Consider the following 18,242-nt stretch of genomic DNA (forward strand, 5'->3'; position numbering starts at 1 on the left):
CATGAAAGCCTTCTTCTCCTCCTCTCCCTCCCACAGACATTCAGTGGCTACAAGATGAAAATGGAGGGATTAATTCCTCTATATTCTGCCCCCATCACCCCTCCTATTCAGCTTCTTCTGCTGCCCCTGTGCTCTCTTCAGCCCCCCCATCCTGGCCCCCACTCCTCCCCCGCAACACTCCTCAGTCTTGCTGGCTGCTGCTGGGGGATGTTTCAGGATGGAGAGCGGGGAAGGGGGGAAGAATATGTCATTTAACGGCCCCTTCCTTGTCTGAATGGACAAAGTTAGTCAGAGATATGTACCGATCACTGACTCTGTCTATTCATATTTGAAAGATAAGAAACCATGTTTACTATGATTCAGTTTTTCAATGAACAGGAAGCTCTGTACAGAGCTATTCCTGTCCATTCATTCTGTGATCTGAGGCTGCAGAGAAGGAGATTGAGGAGTCTCTTTTCTCTGTTTCAAAGGTGAAACATCAGAGGTCTGCCTAAACCCATGATATCTCACCAAAGCCGACCAATGGGGTTCCTATAAAAAACGGTCAAAGCTCAAGGGGCCCCCTACTGACCCCGGGCCCTCGGGCAGTGCCCGAGTTTCCAAATGGTCAATCTGCCCCTGATATGTACCCAGCTATTTGCCAATAGTATTGGATGATTTTGCTCTTGGAGATTGGGACTCTTTCATTTATTAAGAAGTTAAAAAATCAAGCTTCATTCAGAAACCCGATTAAACATTTAATAAATACATATAATCACTGCTTTCAATAGAGCAACTATATAATGTTCTTCTATACTCCTTGGAGAAGGAGTCATTGCAATCTTCATCAATACTAACTAATTCTTTTTTGCTAAAATCTCTTTTCATGTTTTAGGCAAAATAATTTAAGCCAGATAGACCTCCTATCTGTGCAATACATGTTTTTAAAAGCCATCAGCTTTTTTAAGGTGATTGAAATAACCAGGGAAAGTCTATGTACTGTAAAATATGTTCTGGTGTTTTATTTTTTGCAAAATGTTGAACTTGAGGAAAATAATATGAAAGCTACCATTGCTAACAGTTTGTCACCAACCCAAAACTATTATGCAGATAAGCACTCTGAATATACTGACTTTCCTGATGTGTATACGTTTTGCAGGTCAGTGAATTAGAAAGTATAAATACCAGTGGATCATCATAATAGCCAAAAACTTCGTTAAAAATAAAATAAAATAGTTCATGAAAATAGTCAAAAGGAGCACAGCAATGTAATCTGTACTGAAGAGTGATGTGGAATCCGCAAATATTAGCATCAGGTGAAGAGCGTGTTTATTCTTCACACGGTCAGATAGATATTTTCTTGTATGCTGTTACCCAGGTGATACCTGTCTCTCCATAGCCATCCTAAAGCTTGCCATGTACACCTCCTGTCCGACATCTCTCTATTGCAAAATTGAAGGAACCAGGAGGAAAATTGTCAGTTGAATACCATCTACATCCAGTCACATGCAGCTCATGTTCAGGTAGTTTGATAGTCATCCATGCTGGCTGTAAAAGTACCATAGCCACAGCGAGAGATTCACCCATCTGTGCTGTATAGCATGGATAGGGGTGTCTGTTAGATTTAATTTTGTTCAGCCTGCAGGGTGAATGGAAAAAATCTAATGGTGTATTGCCGGCTTTAGTCTCATAAATCTGTAACCATTAACACTTGAAATGACAAGGAAATAAATCTTAATAAATACAACTTGGACTAAGTAATCTTCCTGCTCATACTTTAAGGTATAGGGCCTATTCAGACCATCATGCAGTTCACTCTTTTTTTGTGCATTAAGGTTCGTTGTGTTCGGCAACGTATTTTGAATTGGCTGTGAATGTACACGAATGCATGAAAAATAGATCCTGCTTTATTTTTCAAAATGCAGTGCACCACATTACCCAGAGCATTTGCATCTGTATATTGCAATGCTCTTTGGTACAGGTGTGCTGCAATGCATTCTATATGTAGGTTGGAGTGCAATTAATAATGAATGACAACACATTGCCCCCCTCCCCCCTTCTATCACCCCCTCATCTCTCCCCTCCTCTGACCTCGCAACGGCACTGCCCCCCACCACACCCAAGGCCCTGCCTACCGTAACCCCCCCATCACTGCACTCCTTCAGCCCTACTATCACTGAGGAAGTCAGCAGAGTCTTCTCAGAAGCCCGCCTCACTACCTGCCCCCTGGACCCTATCCCCTCTCAACTCCTCCGGTCACCCCCCTCTTCCCTCATCCGCTCCCTTACCCACATCTTTAATCTCTCCCTCTCTACTGGCGTCTTCCCCTCCCCCCTAAAACATGCGCACATCACCCCCATACTCAAAAAGCCCTCCCTGGACCCCACTGACCTCAACAACCTCAGACCAATTTCCCTGCTGCCACTCACTTCCAAGCTCCTTGAGCGGTTGGTCTTCGATCGCCTAAGCGCCCACCTGACTGACAGCAACCTCCTTGACCCACTACAGTCCGGCTTCCGTCCCCTACACTCCACCGAAACTGCCCTCCTCAAAATCACCAACGATCTACTAACCGCCAAAGCCAAAGGCGACTACTCTGTCCTCCTCCTCCTAGACCTCTCCGCGGCCTTTGACACAGTCGACCACCCCCTCCTCCTTAAAAAACTACTCTCCCTTGGCATCAGAGACACCGCTCTCTCCTGGTTCTCGTCCTATCTATCCCAACGCTCCTTCAGCGTTTCCTACAACGGTGCCACCTCCTCCTCACTCCCCCTCTCTGTTGGGGTCCCCCAGGGCTCTGTCCTTGGACCCCTTCTCTTCTCCATCTACACCTCCTCCCTTGGCAAACTCATACACTCCCACGGCTTCAATTACCACCTCTATGCCGATGATACTCAAATCTACCTATCCACCCCTCACCTCACCCCCACATTCTCCGCCCGCATCACTCACCTCCTAAACGACATCTCTGACTGGATGTCGCTCCATTTCCTCAAACTCAACCTCTCCAAAACCGAGCTTCTCATCTTCCCCCCAGCCCGCGCCCCCCCCCATCCTTTCCATCACTACCAACAACACCACCATCAATCCCGCCCAGCAAGCCAAAGTCCTTGGCGTCATTCTGGACTCAAACCTTTCCTTTCAACCTCATATCAAATCTCTCACAAACACATGCAGACTCCACCTCCGCAATATCGCCAAGATACGCTCCTTCCTTACCCCAGACACCACTAAACTACTAGTACACTCCCTGATTATCTCACGCCTGGACTACTGCAACTCCCTCCTCACCGGCCTACCCCAGTGCAGGCTCTCCCCGCTTCAGACCATCCTGAACTCAGCGGCCAGACTCATCCACCTCACCAGCCGCTCCACCTCTGCCACCCCCCTCTGCCTCTCCCTCCACTGGCTCCCCATTGCACAACGCATTAAATTTAAATTCCTCACCCTGACCTATAAGGCCATTCACAACACTGCCCCTAACTACCTCACCGACCTGATTCCCAGGTACCACCCTACCCGTACCCTTCGCTCTTCACAGGACCTCCTTCTATCTTGCTCCCTGGTCTCCTCCTCCCACGCACGACTGCAAGACTTCTCCAGGTCCTCCCCCATCCTCTGGAACTCACTACCCCAATCCATCAGACTGTCACCTTCCCTCCTCACCTTCAGGCGCTCCCTGAAAACCCACCTCTTCAGGGAAGCCTACCCCACCCTCACCTAACAGCCGCTGCCCTTCCCTCCTCCTACCACTCCATCCCCCACAGCCGTTTCCTCCTGTGCCTCTACCCCCTCCCTCCTAGATTGTACGCTCGAAAGAGTAGGGCCCTCTAACCCCTCGTGTGCTGTTTGATGATACTGTTCTGTTTCATGTATTGTCCCCCCTCTATTGTACAGCGCTGAGCAAACCCTTTGGCGCTATATAAACTCGATAAATAAATAAATAAATAAATAAATTGCAACAAATTCACAGTAAATCAGAGTAACATGTATTATAATGCACTTTGTAGTGTGAACAAGAAATTTAGATGCAAAGCTGATCCATTTATCTTTTCTAAATCATATTTATGGATTTAATTACAACATAAACCCATAACAATATGTTCTGGTAGAAGTACACATAAAATCATAACTTTGGTTCTGTGTGAAAGTGCTGGACATGAAGAGATATAAACAAAGCTTACTTACAAAATTTACAATTTATACTTTTCAAAAGTTTAGTTTAAGTTTAAAAGTGTTTAATGATATGTTTCTAATGAGTAATTGTATTATTCTGACATCATTTCAGTCCTTGATTTTGTTTTTGATTATTGACTTTTATATGTTTTTAATATATTTTTGTAAATAATTTATCATTGTTTCTATTATTTTTTTTATTAAATCTGCTGTCAAGTTTTCATTTCTGTCGGTGAGATTTTTCCTCTCTCCAATGGGGATGAAGTTTAGAGCATATGCAGTTTTTTATTTTGTTGTTTTTTTATCCTCCTGTTCCTGTGACATTCCTGGTCTCACAGGAAAAATAAATGACACAAAGGAGTCACAAATAGTATTAAAACCTTACAGGTCCCACCTTGCCCCACTGTATTAAAAACTGAAAGCAGTTTTCAGATATTATATATGAAGCTTTGTCCTACTCATACACATCTTTGCATTTGTGCTATTTTGGCAAAATACAAGTTAACATTGAGCTATCTTTAGACTTGGAGCATTATCCTTTATGAGCCCAGGATTCTAAGAACTAAAAAACGATGGCAAATAATATAAGTGTAACGTCTTCACTAATAACGTAAATGTTAGAGAAAAACATGATGTGCGTTTTCAGGCAATGCCTTGTTGTTCAGCTAATTTAGCAGAATGGAAAAAAGGCATCTATCCCTTTCGCTGTGCCAATGATTTGGAGAGAGCCAACAGATCATGTTAGTAATTGTTACTTTTGTATGGTGCCTCCAATTGTAAAAGGGCTAAATAAGAAGAAAAAGTTATCTGTGCACTATCCAAATATTCCATCGGCAATACGTCCAGTTCCTCATGGAGAGGGGCTACCAATTCCTAAAGCACCAGAATCCTTCGTGGTTGAGTCAAGTGAGGAAGAACCTGAAGCGTGTAGTCACGTGCAGTTGTAAGAGATAGCCCTTTCCTTGAATACAAGAGAAAAGCCAAGAGAAGCAAAACCGACACAAATTGAAGACAAAACTAGTGAGAATCCTAAGTATTAAAAAGATTCAACTTAGCTTATGGCTATAATTTTTCTTGGTAATCCTATGCAATATATTATGCCATTTAGGCTTTGTTATGTAGTCAATATCACTTGCTTTATATTTGTGGAAAGACATCTATCTATATAATTATTGTGCATTATGTAGTCATTACGCCTATAGTAGAAAACTTTCCGTTTACAGAAAAACTAGAGCCAATTGACAAATTTCATTGTTATATTTGAACTCAGAATGTGAAATTCATTAAGAAATGGATCCTTTTGTTTCCAAAACTGGCAAAAAATAAAAATTTGTTGAACCGTGTTATCAGACTTGTCTATTATCATTATGCATTGTGTGCTGTATTTTACATACTGTAAGCACTGTATAGAGAGATAAAAAGATATTGCATTGTATCAGCAGCTGTGAATTCCTATCATCATTATTTTTTTAAGATAAGGGAATGGGTGACTAAAAATGTAGTCAATGGCAAGACACTTACATTATCCATCGTTGAAATCTGTTTTCTTTAAAAGTGCAGTAGCTCTCAACTCTGTAGGGACTGACCAGTTCATCTGTGCTAACCTGAACCAATCATGACATTCTCCGAAGCTGAGAAGGCCGCCATCATGTCCGTCTGGGGAAAGGTGTCTGACCATGCTGAGGACATTGGAGCAGAGGCTCTGGAGAGGTAAATAATACATTTAGTAATCATTTACGGTAACGTTATAGAATTATATACCTTTACTAGTCTTTTCCATAATTCTTGTGCTTAGTTAAAGGAACTATGTGCTTCATTTTTTAATTCAGATTTTTGATAAAAATGTATTTACAGATATTAAAAGAGAAGTATGGGTTTCCTTTTTTTGTAGCTTATACCTATTGTATGTGAGCTGCTAATACCTAAAAATCTTTCCAGCCCTCTGAGAACTGCACATTGTTAAAATAGAGTTAATTGCCTGTGGGAGGGGCTACTGTCTTCTCTGGAGTGTCATGCCGCCATTCTAGCGGGGATCCAACCACTTTCCTCTCCTCTGTGTGATTGATGTCTGCTCTCTGCTGCTCCTGAGAGTTCACACAGCTCTCTCTGCTCCTCTCACATCTCACCCCTTCCTCTTCCCTTTCAGGCTGTTCTGATCTGAGCACACAGAATCCAGCAGCAATAGCAGCACTTCAGTGACTTTAAGTTAAGAGAAGTCGCTGAAAGCGCTGTGTATGAGTATCTACTGTGTGTTTACAGATACAGCCTGGATCTGTACACTGGATAACTGCCTGCTATGCAGCACAGCCGTTCTGATCTGAGAACTTGAAAGGGCAGAGCAGGCAGCTATACACTGTAGAGATGGAGGCTGTGTCTGTAAAATACTATACACATGCAGGCTTTGTGCAGGAGGAGCTCTGATGAGTGTCCTGTGTGCAGTGGCAGGATGGGAGGAGTAACTCAGCGGCCACAGTATCCACAGAAGGGAGGGGGGAGGAGGGAAACCCTCCAGATCCGAACATGCCTATGCTACTTCTGTCTCACCAGTGAATTAGACTGCACAATCTTTACTCTCTTGCCAAGCAGCTTTTGTTTTTTCTGTGTGATGTCATATTACCATGAAAACAGAGCCATGTGACCAACATGCTCACTCTAGTTTGCTGCTTGGATGTGCGCTTGTGCAGGAAGCTCAGCCACATTTCCCAAGGAAGGAGGGACAGAGAGAGGGGTGGATTGCAGAAGTGGTATCCACCCCTTCTAAACTTTCAAACAGAAAATGGACTGCTACTGGGAGCTATTGGAAAGATGTGCACCTGGTTGAAAAACAAAAGGAGTTAGGAAAAAATAGAACAGCTGATTTGTGGTGATTGTAATATGTGCTAATTATTTGCCCCATCCAATACTTCTCCTTTAATGTTGGTAAGGTATTATTGAATGATGCAATTTTATGCTGCCCAAACTAGCATTTTAATAGCAATTAGGTAGATCCTAATTAATTCCCATAACATTAGGATATTACATTCCATGCAATAAAAAACCTTGTTTCCCCTTGCAAAACAGGTCCACAGAAATCTGTAAAAGTGTTATTAAATCCACAAGAGTAAAATCTCTCTGAATATGTAGTAAAGCATGCTTGTTATACTCACAGTGGAACTTAAGGTGTTAATCATCTGTATTGTATGAAAAGGATGTTTAATCCTGTCTTCTCTGATCCTCCCCTTCTTCCACTGTCCCCAGCTCATCTCCTGATAGAACAGAGCCTTGGGGGCAAGTTGCACCTGCTCAGTTCGGTGTGTATTGCTAAAGATTTTTTTTTTCTTGGGATAGTGCATGTGATCAGCACAGGGCCAATCAGCACTCTCCAGACAGAGGGTCAGGGGTCATGCAGTCTCATACGATTGTGAGAGGAGAATGAAAACTCCTCCTACAAGCTGTAACCAGTGCTCTGCTGGACAGAAGTCAGAAAAGTGATCTGACTGCTGATGAGAAAAGGTATTTAGCAGTTAACATTTACTAAAATCGTTTCATTTCCATGTTCTGTGTACTGTGGGAGACCAGGTATAATGAATGCAGGGTCCTGGGTTTAATCAATGTATGTACTTTATGTATACAATTGTTACTTTATGCTATTATATAAGTTTAATACATTGCCATTCATACATTTAAAGGCCTTATTTCTTTTTTCTTCAGGATGTTCCTCAGCTTCCCTCAGACCAAGACCTACTTCAGCCATTTTGATTTGAGCCATAACTCCAAGGATCTCCGCAGGCATGGTGGCAAGGTTGTCAATGCTATCGGAAATGCCGCCAGTCACATGAATGACCTTGACGGTGCTCTCTCTGCCCTGAGTGACCTCCATGCTCAGAACCTGAGAGTTGACCCTGGCAACTTCAGAGTAAGTTCTAAATCAGCATTTTTATAGTGGTTCATGAATATTGATGATAGAATGATACAGATAGAAAATGAAAATAATAGAAAGTAAAATATCTAATACAAAGCTAAGTTGAAGTCAGTTATTAAAAAGCTGATTTCCAGTATTCATAATAAACTGTTTTGTTTTCTCTCTTGTAGCTGCTGTCTCACTGCATCCAGGTGACTCTGGCTGTCCACTTCCCCAAGGAGTTTAATGCTCCTGCCCACGCTGCCTGGGACAAATTCATCTCTGCTGTGTCTTCTGTCCTGGTTTCCAGGTACAGATAAGCTGGATCATTTTGATGTGATACCTGGTCCTAAAACAACTTAACTTGTGTCACATTTTACAATAAACTTAATTTGATCAGTTCACATGTGTCCATGTTATTCCATTTTACCAGATTTCTTGGTGTAGTTTATCGTCTTTTTTTTTGTTTATCTCTGGGCCATACAGTTTACATTCTTTACAAACAGAAAAAACTAGAGCAAAACACAAACTTACTTTGTAAATGTGTGTGGAAGAGTATCATTGCAGAACTGGTTGATTATTTAAATTTTTGCAATGCCAACAACTAAACATAAAAGCTTCACTCTGCAAAAGTGTACTGTCTTTGGTCTTAGTATAGGTTAAGCTAATCATGTGTACGGTAAAAAAAAACAGGACTTTATATCTGAAGTAAACATCATTTCATCTCATTTACTAAGCAAAATGAACATATACAAAGTGAACATGCTATATTGCTTTAGCACAGCGGTTCTCAACCTGAAGGTCGCGACCCCTTTGGGGGTCGAACGACCATTTCACAGGGGTCGCCTAAGACCATCAGAAAACACATATTTCCGATGGTCTTAGGAACCGAGACACCGCTCCTGTCTCAGGCGATCTGTGGGCGGGATGATATGCTGCCCCCGAAACCTGGCCACACCTCCGGGATCACTCAACAGGCCAGAGAGAGGCCAGATAAGGACATAGCTGACACCCACAATTGGGCACTATTCCTCCCACTGACACCAATGATGGGGCACTATTCCTCCCACTGACACCAATGATGGGGCACTATTCCTCCCACTGATACCAATGATGGGGCACTATTCCTCCCACTGACACCAATGATGGGGCACTATTCCTCCCACTGACACCAATGATGAGGCACTATTCCTCCCAATGACACCCACAATGGGGCACTATTCCTCCCACTGACACCCACAATGGGGCACTATTCCTCCCACTGACACCCACAATGGGGCACTATTCCTCCCACTGACACCCACGATGGGGCACTATTCCTCCCACTGACACCCACGATGGGGCACTATTCCTCCCACTGACACCCACGGTGGGGCACTATTCCTCCCACTGACACCCACGATGGGGCACTATTCCTCCCACTGACACCCACGATGGGGCACTATTCCTCTCACTGACGCCAATGATTGGGCACTATTCCTCCCACTGACGCCAATGATTGGGCACTATTCCTCTCACTGACGCCAATGATTGGGCACTATTCCTCCCACTGACGCCAATGATGGGGCACTATTCCTCCCACTGACGCCAATGATGGGGCACTATTCCTCCCACTGACGCCAATGATTGGGCACTATTCCTTCCACTGATGCCAATGATTGTACACTATTCCTCCCACTGACGCCAATGATGGGGCACTATTCCTCCCACTGACACCAATGATGGGGCACTATTCCTCCCACTGACACCAATGATGGGGCACTATTCCTCCCACTGACACCAATGATGGGGCACTATTCCTCCCACTGACACCAATGATGGAGCACTATTCCTCCCACTGACACCAATGATGGAGCACTATTCCTCCCACTGACACCAATGATGGGGCACTATTCCTTCCACTGACACCAATGATGGGGCACTATTCCTCCCACTGATACCAATGATGGGGCACTATTCCTCCCACTGATACCAATGATGGGGCACTATTCCTCCCACTGATACCAATGATGGGACACTATTCCTCCCACTAATGCCAATGATGGGGCACTATTCCTCCCACTGATACCAATGATGGGGCACTATTCCTCCCACTGACACCAACGATGGGGCACTATTCCTCCCACTGACACCAACGATGGGACACTATTCCTCCCACTGACACCAATGATAGGGCACTATTCCTTCCACTGACACCAATGATGGGGCACTATTCCTCCCACTGATACCAATGATGGGGCACTATTCCTCCCACTGACACCAATGATGGGGCACTATTCCTTCCATTGACACCAATGATGGGGCACTATTCCTCCCACTGATACCAATGATGGGGCACTATTCCTCCCACTGATACCAATGATGGGGCACTATTCCTCCCACTGATACCAATGATGGGACACTATTCCTCCCACTAATGCCAATGATGGGACACTATTCCTCCCACTGATACCAATGATGGGGCACTGTTCCTCCCACTGACACCAACGATGGGGCACTATTCCTCCCACTGACACCAACGATGGGACACTATTCCTCCCACTGACACCAACGATGGGGCACTATTCATCCCACTGATACCAACGATGGGACACTATTCATCCCACTGACATCAATGATGGGGCACTAGTCCTCCCACTGCAAAATTACAGTACAATTACAGGTAGCAACGAAAATAATTTTATGGTTGGGGGTCACCACAACATGAGGAACTGTATTAAGGGGTCGCGACATTAGAAAGGTTGAGAACCACTGCTTTAGCAAATCCATTCCATTGTGTATTATGCTCACTACTGACATGTGCCTGCCTTTAGAATGTACAATTCAGACAAAATTAAATGTTGTTACTTATAAAAACTAGCCCCCACTAACATAACTGTCTTGCTAGAATTCTAATGATGGATACTACTTACTGACAGAATCCAAAGACCAATGACTTGTAAATATATGTGGAAGCCACATTGCCTTGTCAAGGTCCGTCAGTATAGTGTGGTCCTAACTCTAGTCTATGAGAGCCTCCACATTGAAGCATATATACCAATGGATGAATTAAGGGCAGTTATACCTTGAGGTAGCCTATTCCTCTTCAAAGACAGAGGACATGCCAGAAGCCCAGTATTGCATAATGACACAGAGGTTTTGAAATCATGTTTGAAAGAATATAAAATTAAAAAGTGCAATTTATTACAAAACAAATTCTTTCACAAGTAATAAGATGCATACCTACAACTATGAGCAATAATATTAAATCTAAAGTTAATCTTCCCATTTTACAGGCATGTGGGCATAGCGGTACCTTTATAAATAGCTCCATCAGCTGTTCTCAAATCTATTCCTTTGCTCCTACTCTGCATTCAAAACAGACTGAAATGTGATGTTGATATACAATGTCCATAATTACAAAATAAATACAGTTACTGAGAACTACACGGACCATTATAAATAGGAGGAACACTACTGAGCAAAGTGCACCCAAAAAATCTAAAATAGAATTGATAACTACATCCAGCAAATACAATAAAAAGAGATGGTACTGTGCAGCATCTATATACAGAAGAGCACCTTCTGAGAATTACTCCCAGAATCAGGGCCAGACGTAAAATTTTTAAGTCTTCTCCCTTGTGCCCTTCCTCTTCCTATACACAGAAGTGTAACTACAGGGGTGCAGAGGTCACAATTGCCAACCGGCCCTATGCTCCAGGGGGCCCATGCGGCTCCCCTATACAACTGGATAGGAGGGGCAGTGGGGCAGCATATAGAGGAACCGATCCACTCCATTTTCTTTCTGCAGTCCATGAAAGCCTGCTTCTTCTCCTCTCCCTCCCACAGACATTCAGCGGCTACAAGATGAAAATGGAGGGATTAATTCCTCTATATTCTGCCCCCATCACCCCTCCTATTCAGCTTCTTCTGCTGCCCCTGTGCTCTCTTCTGCCCCCCCATCCTGGCCCCCACTCCTCCCCCGCAACACTCCTCAGTCTTGCTGGCTGCTGCTGGGGGATGTTTCAGGATGGAGAGCGGGGAAGGGGGGAAGAATATGTCATTTAACGGCCCCTTCCTTGTCTGAATGGACAAAGTTAGTCAGAGATATGTACCGATCACTGACTCTGTCTATTCATATTTGAAAGATAAGAAACCATGTTTACTATGATTCAGTTTTTCAATGAACGGGAAGCTCTGTACAGAGCTATTCCTGTCCATTCCTTCTGTGATGCTGAGGCTGCAGAGAAGGAGATTGAGGAGTCTCTTTTCTCTGTTTCAAAGGTGAAACATCAGAGGTCTGCCTAAACCCATGATATCTCACCAAAGCCGACCAATGGGGTTCCTATAAAAAACGGTCAAAGCTCAAGGGGCCCCCTACTGACCCCGGGCCCTCGGGCAGTGCCCGAGTTTCCAAATGGTCAATCTGCCCCTGATATGTACCCAGCTATTTGCCAATAGTATTGGATGATTTTGCTCTTGGAGATTGGGACTCTTTCATTTATTAAGAAGTTAAAAAATCAAGCTTCATTCAGAAACCCGATTAAACATTTAATAAATACATATAATCACTGCTTTCAATAGAGTAACTATATAATGTTCTTCTATACTCCTTGGAGAAGGAGTCATTGCAATCTTCATCAATACTAACTAATTATTTTTTGCTAAAATCTCTTTTCATGTTTTAGGCAAAATAATTTAAGCCAGATAGACCTCATAACTGTGCAATACATGTTTTTAAAAGCCAGCAGCTTTTTTAAAGTGATTGAAACAACCAGGGAAAGTCTATGTACTGTAAAATATGTTCTGATGTTTTATTTTTGCAAAATGTTGAACTTGAGGAAAATAATATGAAAGCTACCATTGCTAACAGTTTGCCACCAACCCAAAACTATTATGCAGATAAGCACTCTGAATATTCTGACTTTCCTGATGTGTATACGTTTTGCAGGTCAGTGAATTAGAAAGTATAAATACCAGTGGTTCATCATAATAGCCAAAAACTTCGTTAAAAATAAAATAAAATAGTTCATGAAAATAGTCAAAAGGAGCACAGCAATGTAATCTGTACTGAAGAGTGATGTGGAATCTGCAAATATTAGCATCAGGTGAAGAGCGTGTTTATTCTTCACACGGTCAGATAGATATTTTCTTGTATGCTGTTACCCAGATGATACCTGTCTCTCCATAGCCATCCTAAAGCTTGCCATATACATCTCCTGTCCGACATCTCTCTATTGCAAAATTGAAGGAACTAGGAGGAAAATTGTCAGTTGAATACCATCTACATCCAGTCACATGCAGCTCATGTTCAGGTAGTTTGATAGTCATCCATGCTGGCTGTAAAAGTACCATAGCCACAGCGAGAGATTCACCCATCTGTGCTGTATAGCATGGATGGGGGTGTCTGTTAGATTTAATTTTGTTCAGCCTGCAGGGTGAATGGAAAAAATCTAATGGTGTATTGCCGGCTTTAGTCTCATAAATCTGTAACCATTAACACTTGAAATGACAAGGAAATAAATCTTAATAAATACAACTTGGACTAAGTAATCTTCCCGCTCATACTTTAAGGTATAGGGCCTATTCAGACCATCATGCAGTTTACTCTTTTTTTGTGCATTAAGGTTCGTTGTGTTTAGCAACGTATTTTGAATTGACTGTGAATGTACACGAATGCATGAAAAATAGATCCTGCTTTATTTTTCAAAATGCAGTGCACCACATTACCCAGAGCATTTGCATCTGTATATTGCAATGCTCTTTGGTACAGGTGTGCTGCAATGCATTCTATATGTAGGTTGGAGTGCAATTAATAATGAATGACAACACATTGCAACAAATTCACAGTAAATCAGAGTAACATGTATTATAATGCACTTTGTAGTGTGAACAAGAAATTTAGATGCAAAGCTGATCCATTTACAGTATCTCTTCTAAATACATATGTATGGGTTTGATTACAACATAAACCCATAACAATATGTTCTGGTAGAAGTACACATAAAATCATAACTTTGGTTCTGTGTGAAAGTGCTGGACATGAAGAGATATAAACAAAGCTTACTTACAAAATTACAATTTATACTTTTCAAAAGTTTAGTTTAAGTTTAAAAGTGTTTAATGATATGTTTCTAATGAGTAATTGTATTATTCTGACATCATTTCAGTCCTTGATTTTGTTTTTGATTATTGACTTTTATATGTTTTTAATATATTTTTGTAAATAATTTATGATTGTTTCTATTATTTTTTTATTAAATCTGCTGTCAAGTTTTTATTTCTGTCGGTGAGATTTTTCCTCTCTCCAATGGGGATGAAGTTTAGAGCATATGCAGTTTTTTATTTTGTTGTTTTTTTATCCTCCTGTTCCTGTGACATTTCTGGTCTCACAGGAAAAAAAAGGACACAAAGGAGTCACAAATAGTATTAAAACCTTACAGGTCCCACCTTGCCCCACTTTATTAAAAACTGAAAGCAAATGTGTTCTTTAAATTCCTAGATTTCTATCCAAAGTTCAGTTTTCAGATATTATATATGAATCTTTGTCCTACTCATACACATCTGTCCATTTGTGCTATTTTGGCAAAATACAAATTAACATTGAGCTATCTTTAGACTTGGAGCATTATCCTTTATGAGCCCAGGATTCTAAGAACTAAAAAACGATGGCAAATAATATAAGTGTAACGTCTTCACTAATAACTTAAATGTTAGAGAAAAACATGATGTGCGTTTTCAGGCAATGCCTTGTTGTTCAGCTAATTTAGCAGTCACATATGGTTATCGTATTGTTATCAGACTTGTCTATTATCATTATGCATTGTGTGCTGTATTTTACATACTGTAAGCACTGTATAGAGAGATAAAAAGATATTGCATTGTATCAGCAGCTATGAATTCCTAACATCATTATTTTTTTAAGATAAGGGAATTGGTGTGACTAAAAATGTAGCCAATGGCAAGACACTTACATTATCCATCGTTGAAATCTGTTTTCTTTAAAAGTGCAGTAGCTCTCAACTCTGTAGGGACTGACCAGTTCATCTGTACTAACCTGAACCAATCATGACATTCTCCGAAGCTGAGAAGGCCGCCATCAAGTCCGTCTGGGGCAAGGTGTCTGGCCATGCTGAGGACATCGGAGCAGAGGCTCTGGAGAGGTAAATAATACATTTAGTAATCAGTTACGGTAATGTTATAGAATTATTTACCTTTACAAGTCTTTTCCATAATTCTTGTGCTTAGTTAAAGGAACTATGTGCTTCATTTTTTTATTCAGATTTTTGTTAAAAATGTATTTACAGATATTAAAAGAGAAGTATGGGTTTCCTTTTTTGTAGCTTATACCTATTGTATGTGAGCTGCTAATACCTAAAAATCTTTCCAGCCCTCTGAGAACTGCACATTGTTAAAATAGAGTTAATTGCCTGTGGGAGGGGCTACTGTCTTCTCTGGAGTGTCATGCCGCCATTCTAGCGGGGATCCACCCACTTTCCTCTCCTCTGTGTGATTGATGTCTGCTCTCTGCTGCTCCTGAGAGTTCACACAGCTCTCTCTGCTCCTCTCACATCTCACCCCTTCCTCTTCCCTTTCAGGCTGTTCTGATCTGAGCACACAGAATCCAGCAGCAATAGCAGCACTTCAGTGACTTTAAGTTAAGAGAAGTCGCTGAAAGCGCTGTGTATGAGTATCTACTGTGTGTTTACAGATACAGCCTGGATCTGTACACTGGATAACTGCCTGCTATGCAGCACAGCCGTTCTGATCTGAGAACTTGAAAGGGCAGAGCAGGCAGCTATACACTGTAGAGATCGAGGCTGTGTCTGTAAAATACTATACACATGCAGGCTTTGTGCAGGAGGAGCTCTGATGGGTGTCCTGTGTGCAGTGGCAGGATGGGAGGAGTAACTCAGCGGCCACAGTATCCACGGAAGGGAGGGGGGAGGAGGGAAACCCCCCAGATCCGAACATGCCTATGCTACTTCTGTCTCACCAGTGAATTAGACTGCACAATCTTTACTCTCTTGCCAAGCAGCTTTTGTTTTTTCTGTGTGATGTCATATTACCATGAAAACAGAGCCATGTGACCAACATGCTCACTCTAGTTTGCTGCTTGGATGTGCGCTTGTGCAGGAAGCTCAGCCACATCTCCCAAGGAAGGAGGGACAGAGAGAGGTGTGGATTGCAGAAGTGGTATCCACCCCTTCTAAACTTTCAAACAGAAAATGGACTGCTACTGGGAGCTATTGGAAAGATGTGCACCTGGTTGAAAAACAAAAGGAGTTAGGAAAAAAAAGAACAGCTGATTTGTGGTGATTGTAATATTTGCTAATTATTTAAGGTGTTAATCATCTGTATTGTGTAAAAAGGAAGTTTAATCCTGTCTTCTCTGATCCTCCCCTTCTTCCACTGTCCCCAGCTCATCTCCTGATAGAACAGAGCCTTGGGGGCAAGTTGCACATACTCAGTTTGGTGTGTATTGCTAAAGAGTTTTTTTTCTTGGGATAGTGCATGTGATCAGCACAGGGCCAATCAGCACTGTCCAGACAGAGGGTCAGGGGTCATGCAATCTCATAAGATTGTGAGAGGAGAATGAAAACTCCTCCTACAAGCTGTAACCAGTGCTCTGCTGGACAGAAGTCAGAAAACTGATCTGACTGCTGATGAGAAAAGGTATTTAGCCGTTTACATTTACTAAAATCATTTCATTTCCATGTTCTGTGTACTGTGGGAGACCAGGTATAGTGAATGCAGGGTCCTGGGTTTAATCAATGTATGTACTTTATGTATACAATTGTTACTTTATGCTATTATATAAGTTTAATACATTGCCATTCATACATTTAAAGGCCTTATTTCTTTTTTCTTCAGGATGTTCCTCAGCTTCCCTCAGACCAAGACCTACTTCAGCCATTTTGATATGAGCCATAACTCCAAGGATCTCCGCAGACATGGTGGCAAGGTTGTCAATGCTATCGGAAATGCCGCCAGTCACATGAATGATCTTGACGGTGCTCTCTCTGCCCTGAGTGACCTCCATGCTCAGAACCTGAGAGTTGACCCTGGCAACTTCAGAGTAAGTTCTAAATCAGTATTTTTATAGTGGTTCATGAATATTGATGATAGAATGATACAGATAATAAATGAAAATAATAGAAAGTAAAATATCTAATACAAAGCTAAGTTGAAGTCAGTTGTTAACAAGCTGATTTCCAGTATTCATAATAAACTGTTTTGTTTTCTCTCTTGTAGCTGCTGTCTCACTGCATCCAGGTGACTCTGGCTGTCCACTTCCCCAAGGAGTTTAATGCTCCTGCCCACGCTGCCTGGGACAAATTCATCTCTGCTGTGTCTTCTGTCCTGGTTTCCAGGTACAGATAAGCTGGATCATTTTGATGTGATACCTGGTCCTAAAACAACTTAACTTGTGTCACATTTTACAATAAACTTAATTTGATCAGTTCACATGTGTCCATGTTATTCCATTTTACCAGATTTCTTGGTGTAGTTTATCGTCTTTTGTTGTTTATCTCTGGGCCATACAGTTTACATTCCTTACAAACAGAAAAACTAGAGCAAAACACAAACTTACTTTGTAAATGTGTGTGGAAGAGTATCATTGCAAAACTGGTTGATTATTTAAATATTTGCAATGCCAGTAATTGAACATAAAAGCTTCACTCTGCAAAAGTGTACTGTCTTTGGTCTTAGTATAGGTTAAGCTAATCATGTGTACGGTAAAAAAAAACAGGACTTTATATCTGAAGTAAACATCATTTCATCTCATTTACTAAGAAAAATGAACATATACAAAGTGAACATGCTATATTGCTTTAGCAAATCCATTCCATTGTGTATTATGCTCACTACTGACATGTGCCTGCCTTTAGAATGTACAATTCAGACAAAATTAAATGTTGTTACTTATAAAAACTAGCCCCCACTAACATAACTGTCTTGCTAGAATTCTAATGATGAATACTACTTAATGACAGAATCCAAAGAGCAATGACTTGCAAATATATGTGGAAGCCACATTGCCTTGTCAAGGTCCGTCAGTATAGTGTGGTCCTAACTCTAGTCTATGAGAGCCTCCACATTGAAGCATATATACCAATGGATGAATTAAGGGCAGTTATACCTTGAGGTAGCCTATTCCTCTTCAAAGACACAGGACATGCCAGAAGCCCAGTACTGCATAATGACAGTTGAAAGCTTCCAATAT

General features: G+C 41.8%; 2 protein-coding genes and 1 long non-coding RNA gene across 3 annotated transcripts; 2 read left to right on the plus strand and 1 right to left on the minus strand.

Annotated features, from left to right (window-relative positions):
* Positions 1-981: 981 nt before the first annotated feature.
* LOC149472170 (uncharacterized) lies at positions 982-16,427 on the minus strand. The gene is made up of 3 exons (XR_016315252.1): positions 14,989-16,427; positions 5,677-5,857; positions 982-1,618 (listed from the first exon to the last, which is right to left on the minus strand). It is a non-coding gene; the product is annotated as an uncharacterized LOC149472170 (long non-coding RNA).
* Positions 7,815-8,437, plus strand: LOC149472171 (hemoglobin subunit alpha-5-like). Its single transcript, XM_089691912.1, has 2 exons — positions 7,815-8,050; positions 8,227-8,437. Exons 1-2 carry the CDS (start codon positions 7,847-7,849, stop codon positions 8,353-8,355), a joined length of 333 nt encoding a protein of 110 aa, XP_089548038.1. The 5' UTR covers positions 7,815-7,846; the 3' UTR covers positions 8,356-8,437.
* Positions 15,020-17,480, plus strand: LOC149472172 (hemoglobin subunit alpha-5-like). Its single transcript, XM_089691900.1, has 3 exons — positions 15,020-15,177; positions 16,889-17,093; positions 17,270-17,480. The coding sequence occupies exons 1-3, from the start codon at positions 15,083-15,085 to the stop codon at positions 17,396-17,398; spliced, it is 429 nt and encodes a 142-aa protein (XP_089548026.1). The 5' UTR covers positions 15,020-15,082; the 3' UTR covers positions 17,399-17,480.
* The last annotated feature ends 762 nt before the right edge of the window (positions 17,481-18,242 follow it).

The sequence above is a fragment of the Staurois parvus genome, unplaced genomic scaffold (genome assembly GCF_062004578.1).
Source record: "Staurois parvus isolate SC_StPar_1 unplaced genomic scaffold, SC_StPar_1.0 ptg000022l, whole genome shotgun sequence".
NCBI lineage: Eukaryota > Metazoa > Chordata > Amphibia > Anura > Ranidae > Staurois > Staurois parvus.

Excerpts from the sequence above, each read along its gene's own strand:
- LOC149472171 (XM_089691912.1), top strand. The coding sequence starts at position 7,847 with ATGTTCCTCAGCTTCCCTCAGACCAAGACCTACTTCAGCCATTTTGAT. Across the intron at positions 8,051-8,226 it reads TTGACCCTGGCAACTTCAGA|CTGCTGTCTCACTGCATCCA; the intron begins GTAAGTTCTAAA and ends TCTCTCTTGTAG.
- LOC149472172 (XM_089691900.1), top strand. The coding sequence starts at position 15,083 with ATGACATTCTCCGAAGCTGAGAAGGCCGCCATCAAGTCCGTCTGGGGC. Across the intron at positions 15,178-16,888 it reads GGAGCAGAGGCTCTGGAGAG|GATGTTCCTCAGCTTCCCTC; the intron begins GTAAATAATACA and ends TTTTTTCTTCAG. Across the intron at positions 17,094-17,269 it reads TTGACCCTGGCAACTTCAGA|CTGCTGTCTCACTGCATCCA; the intron begins GTAAGTTCTAAA and ends TCTCTCTTGTAG.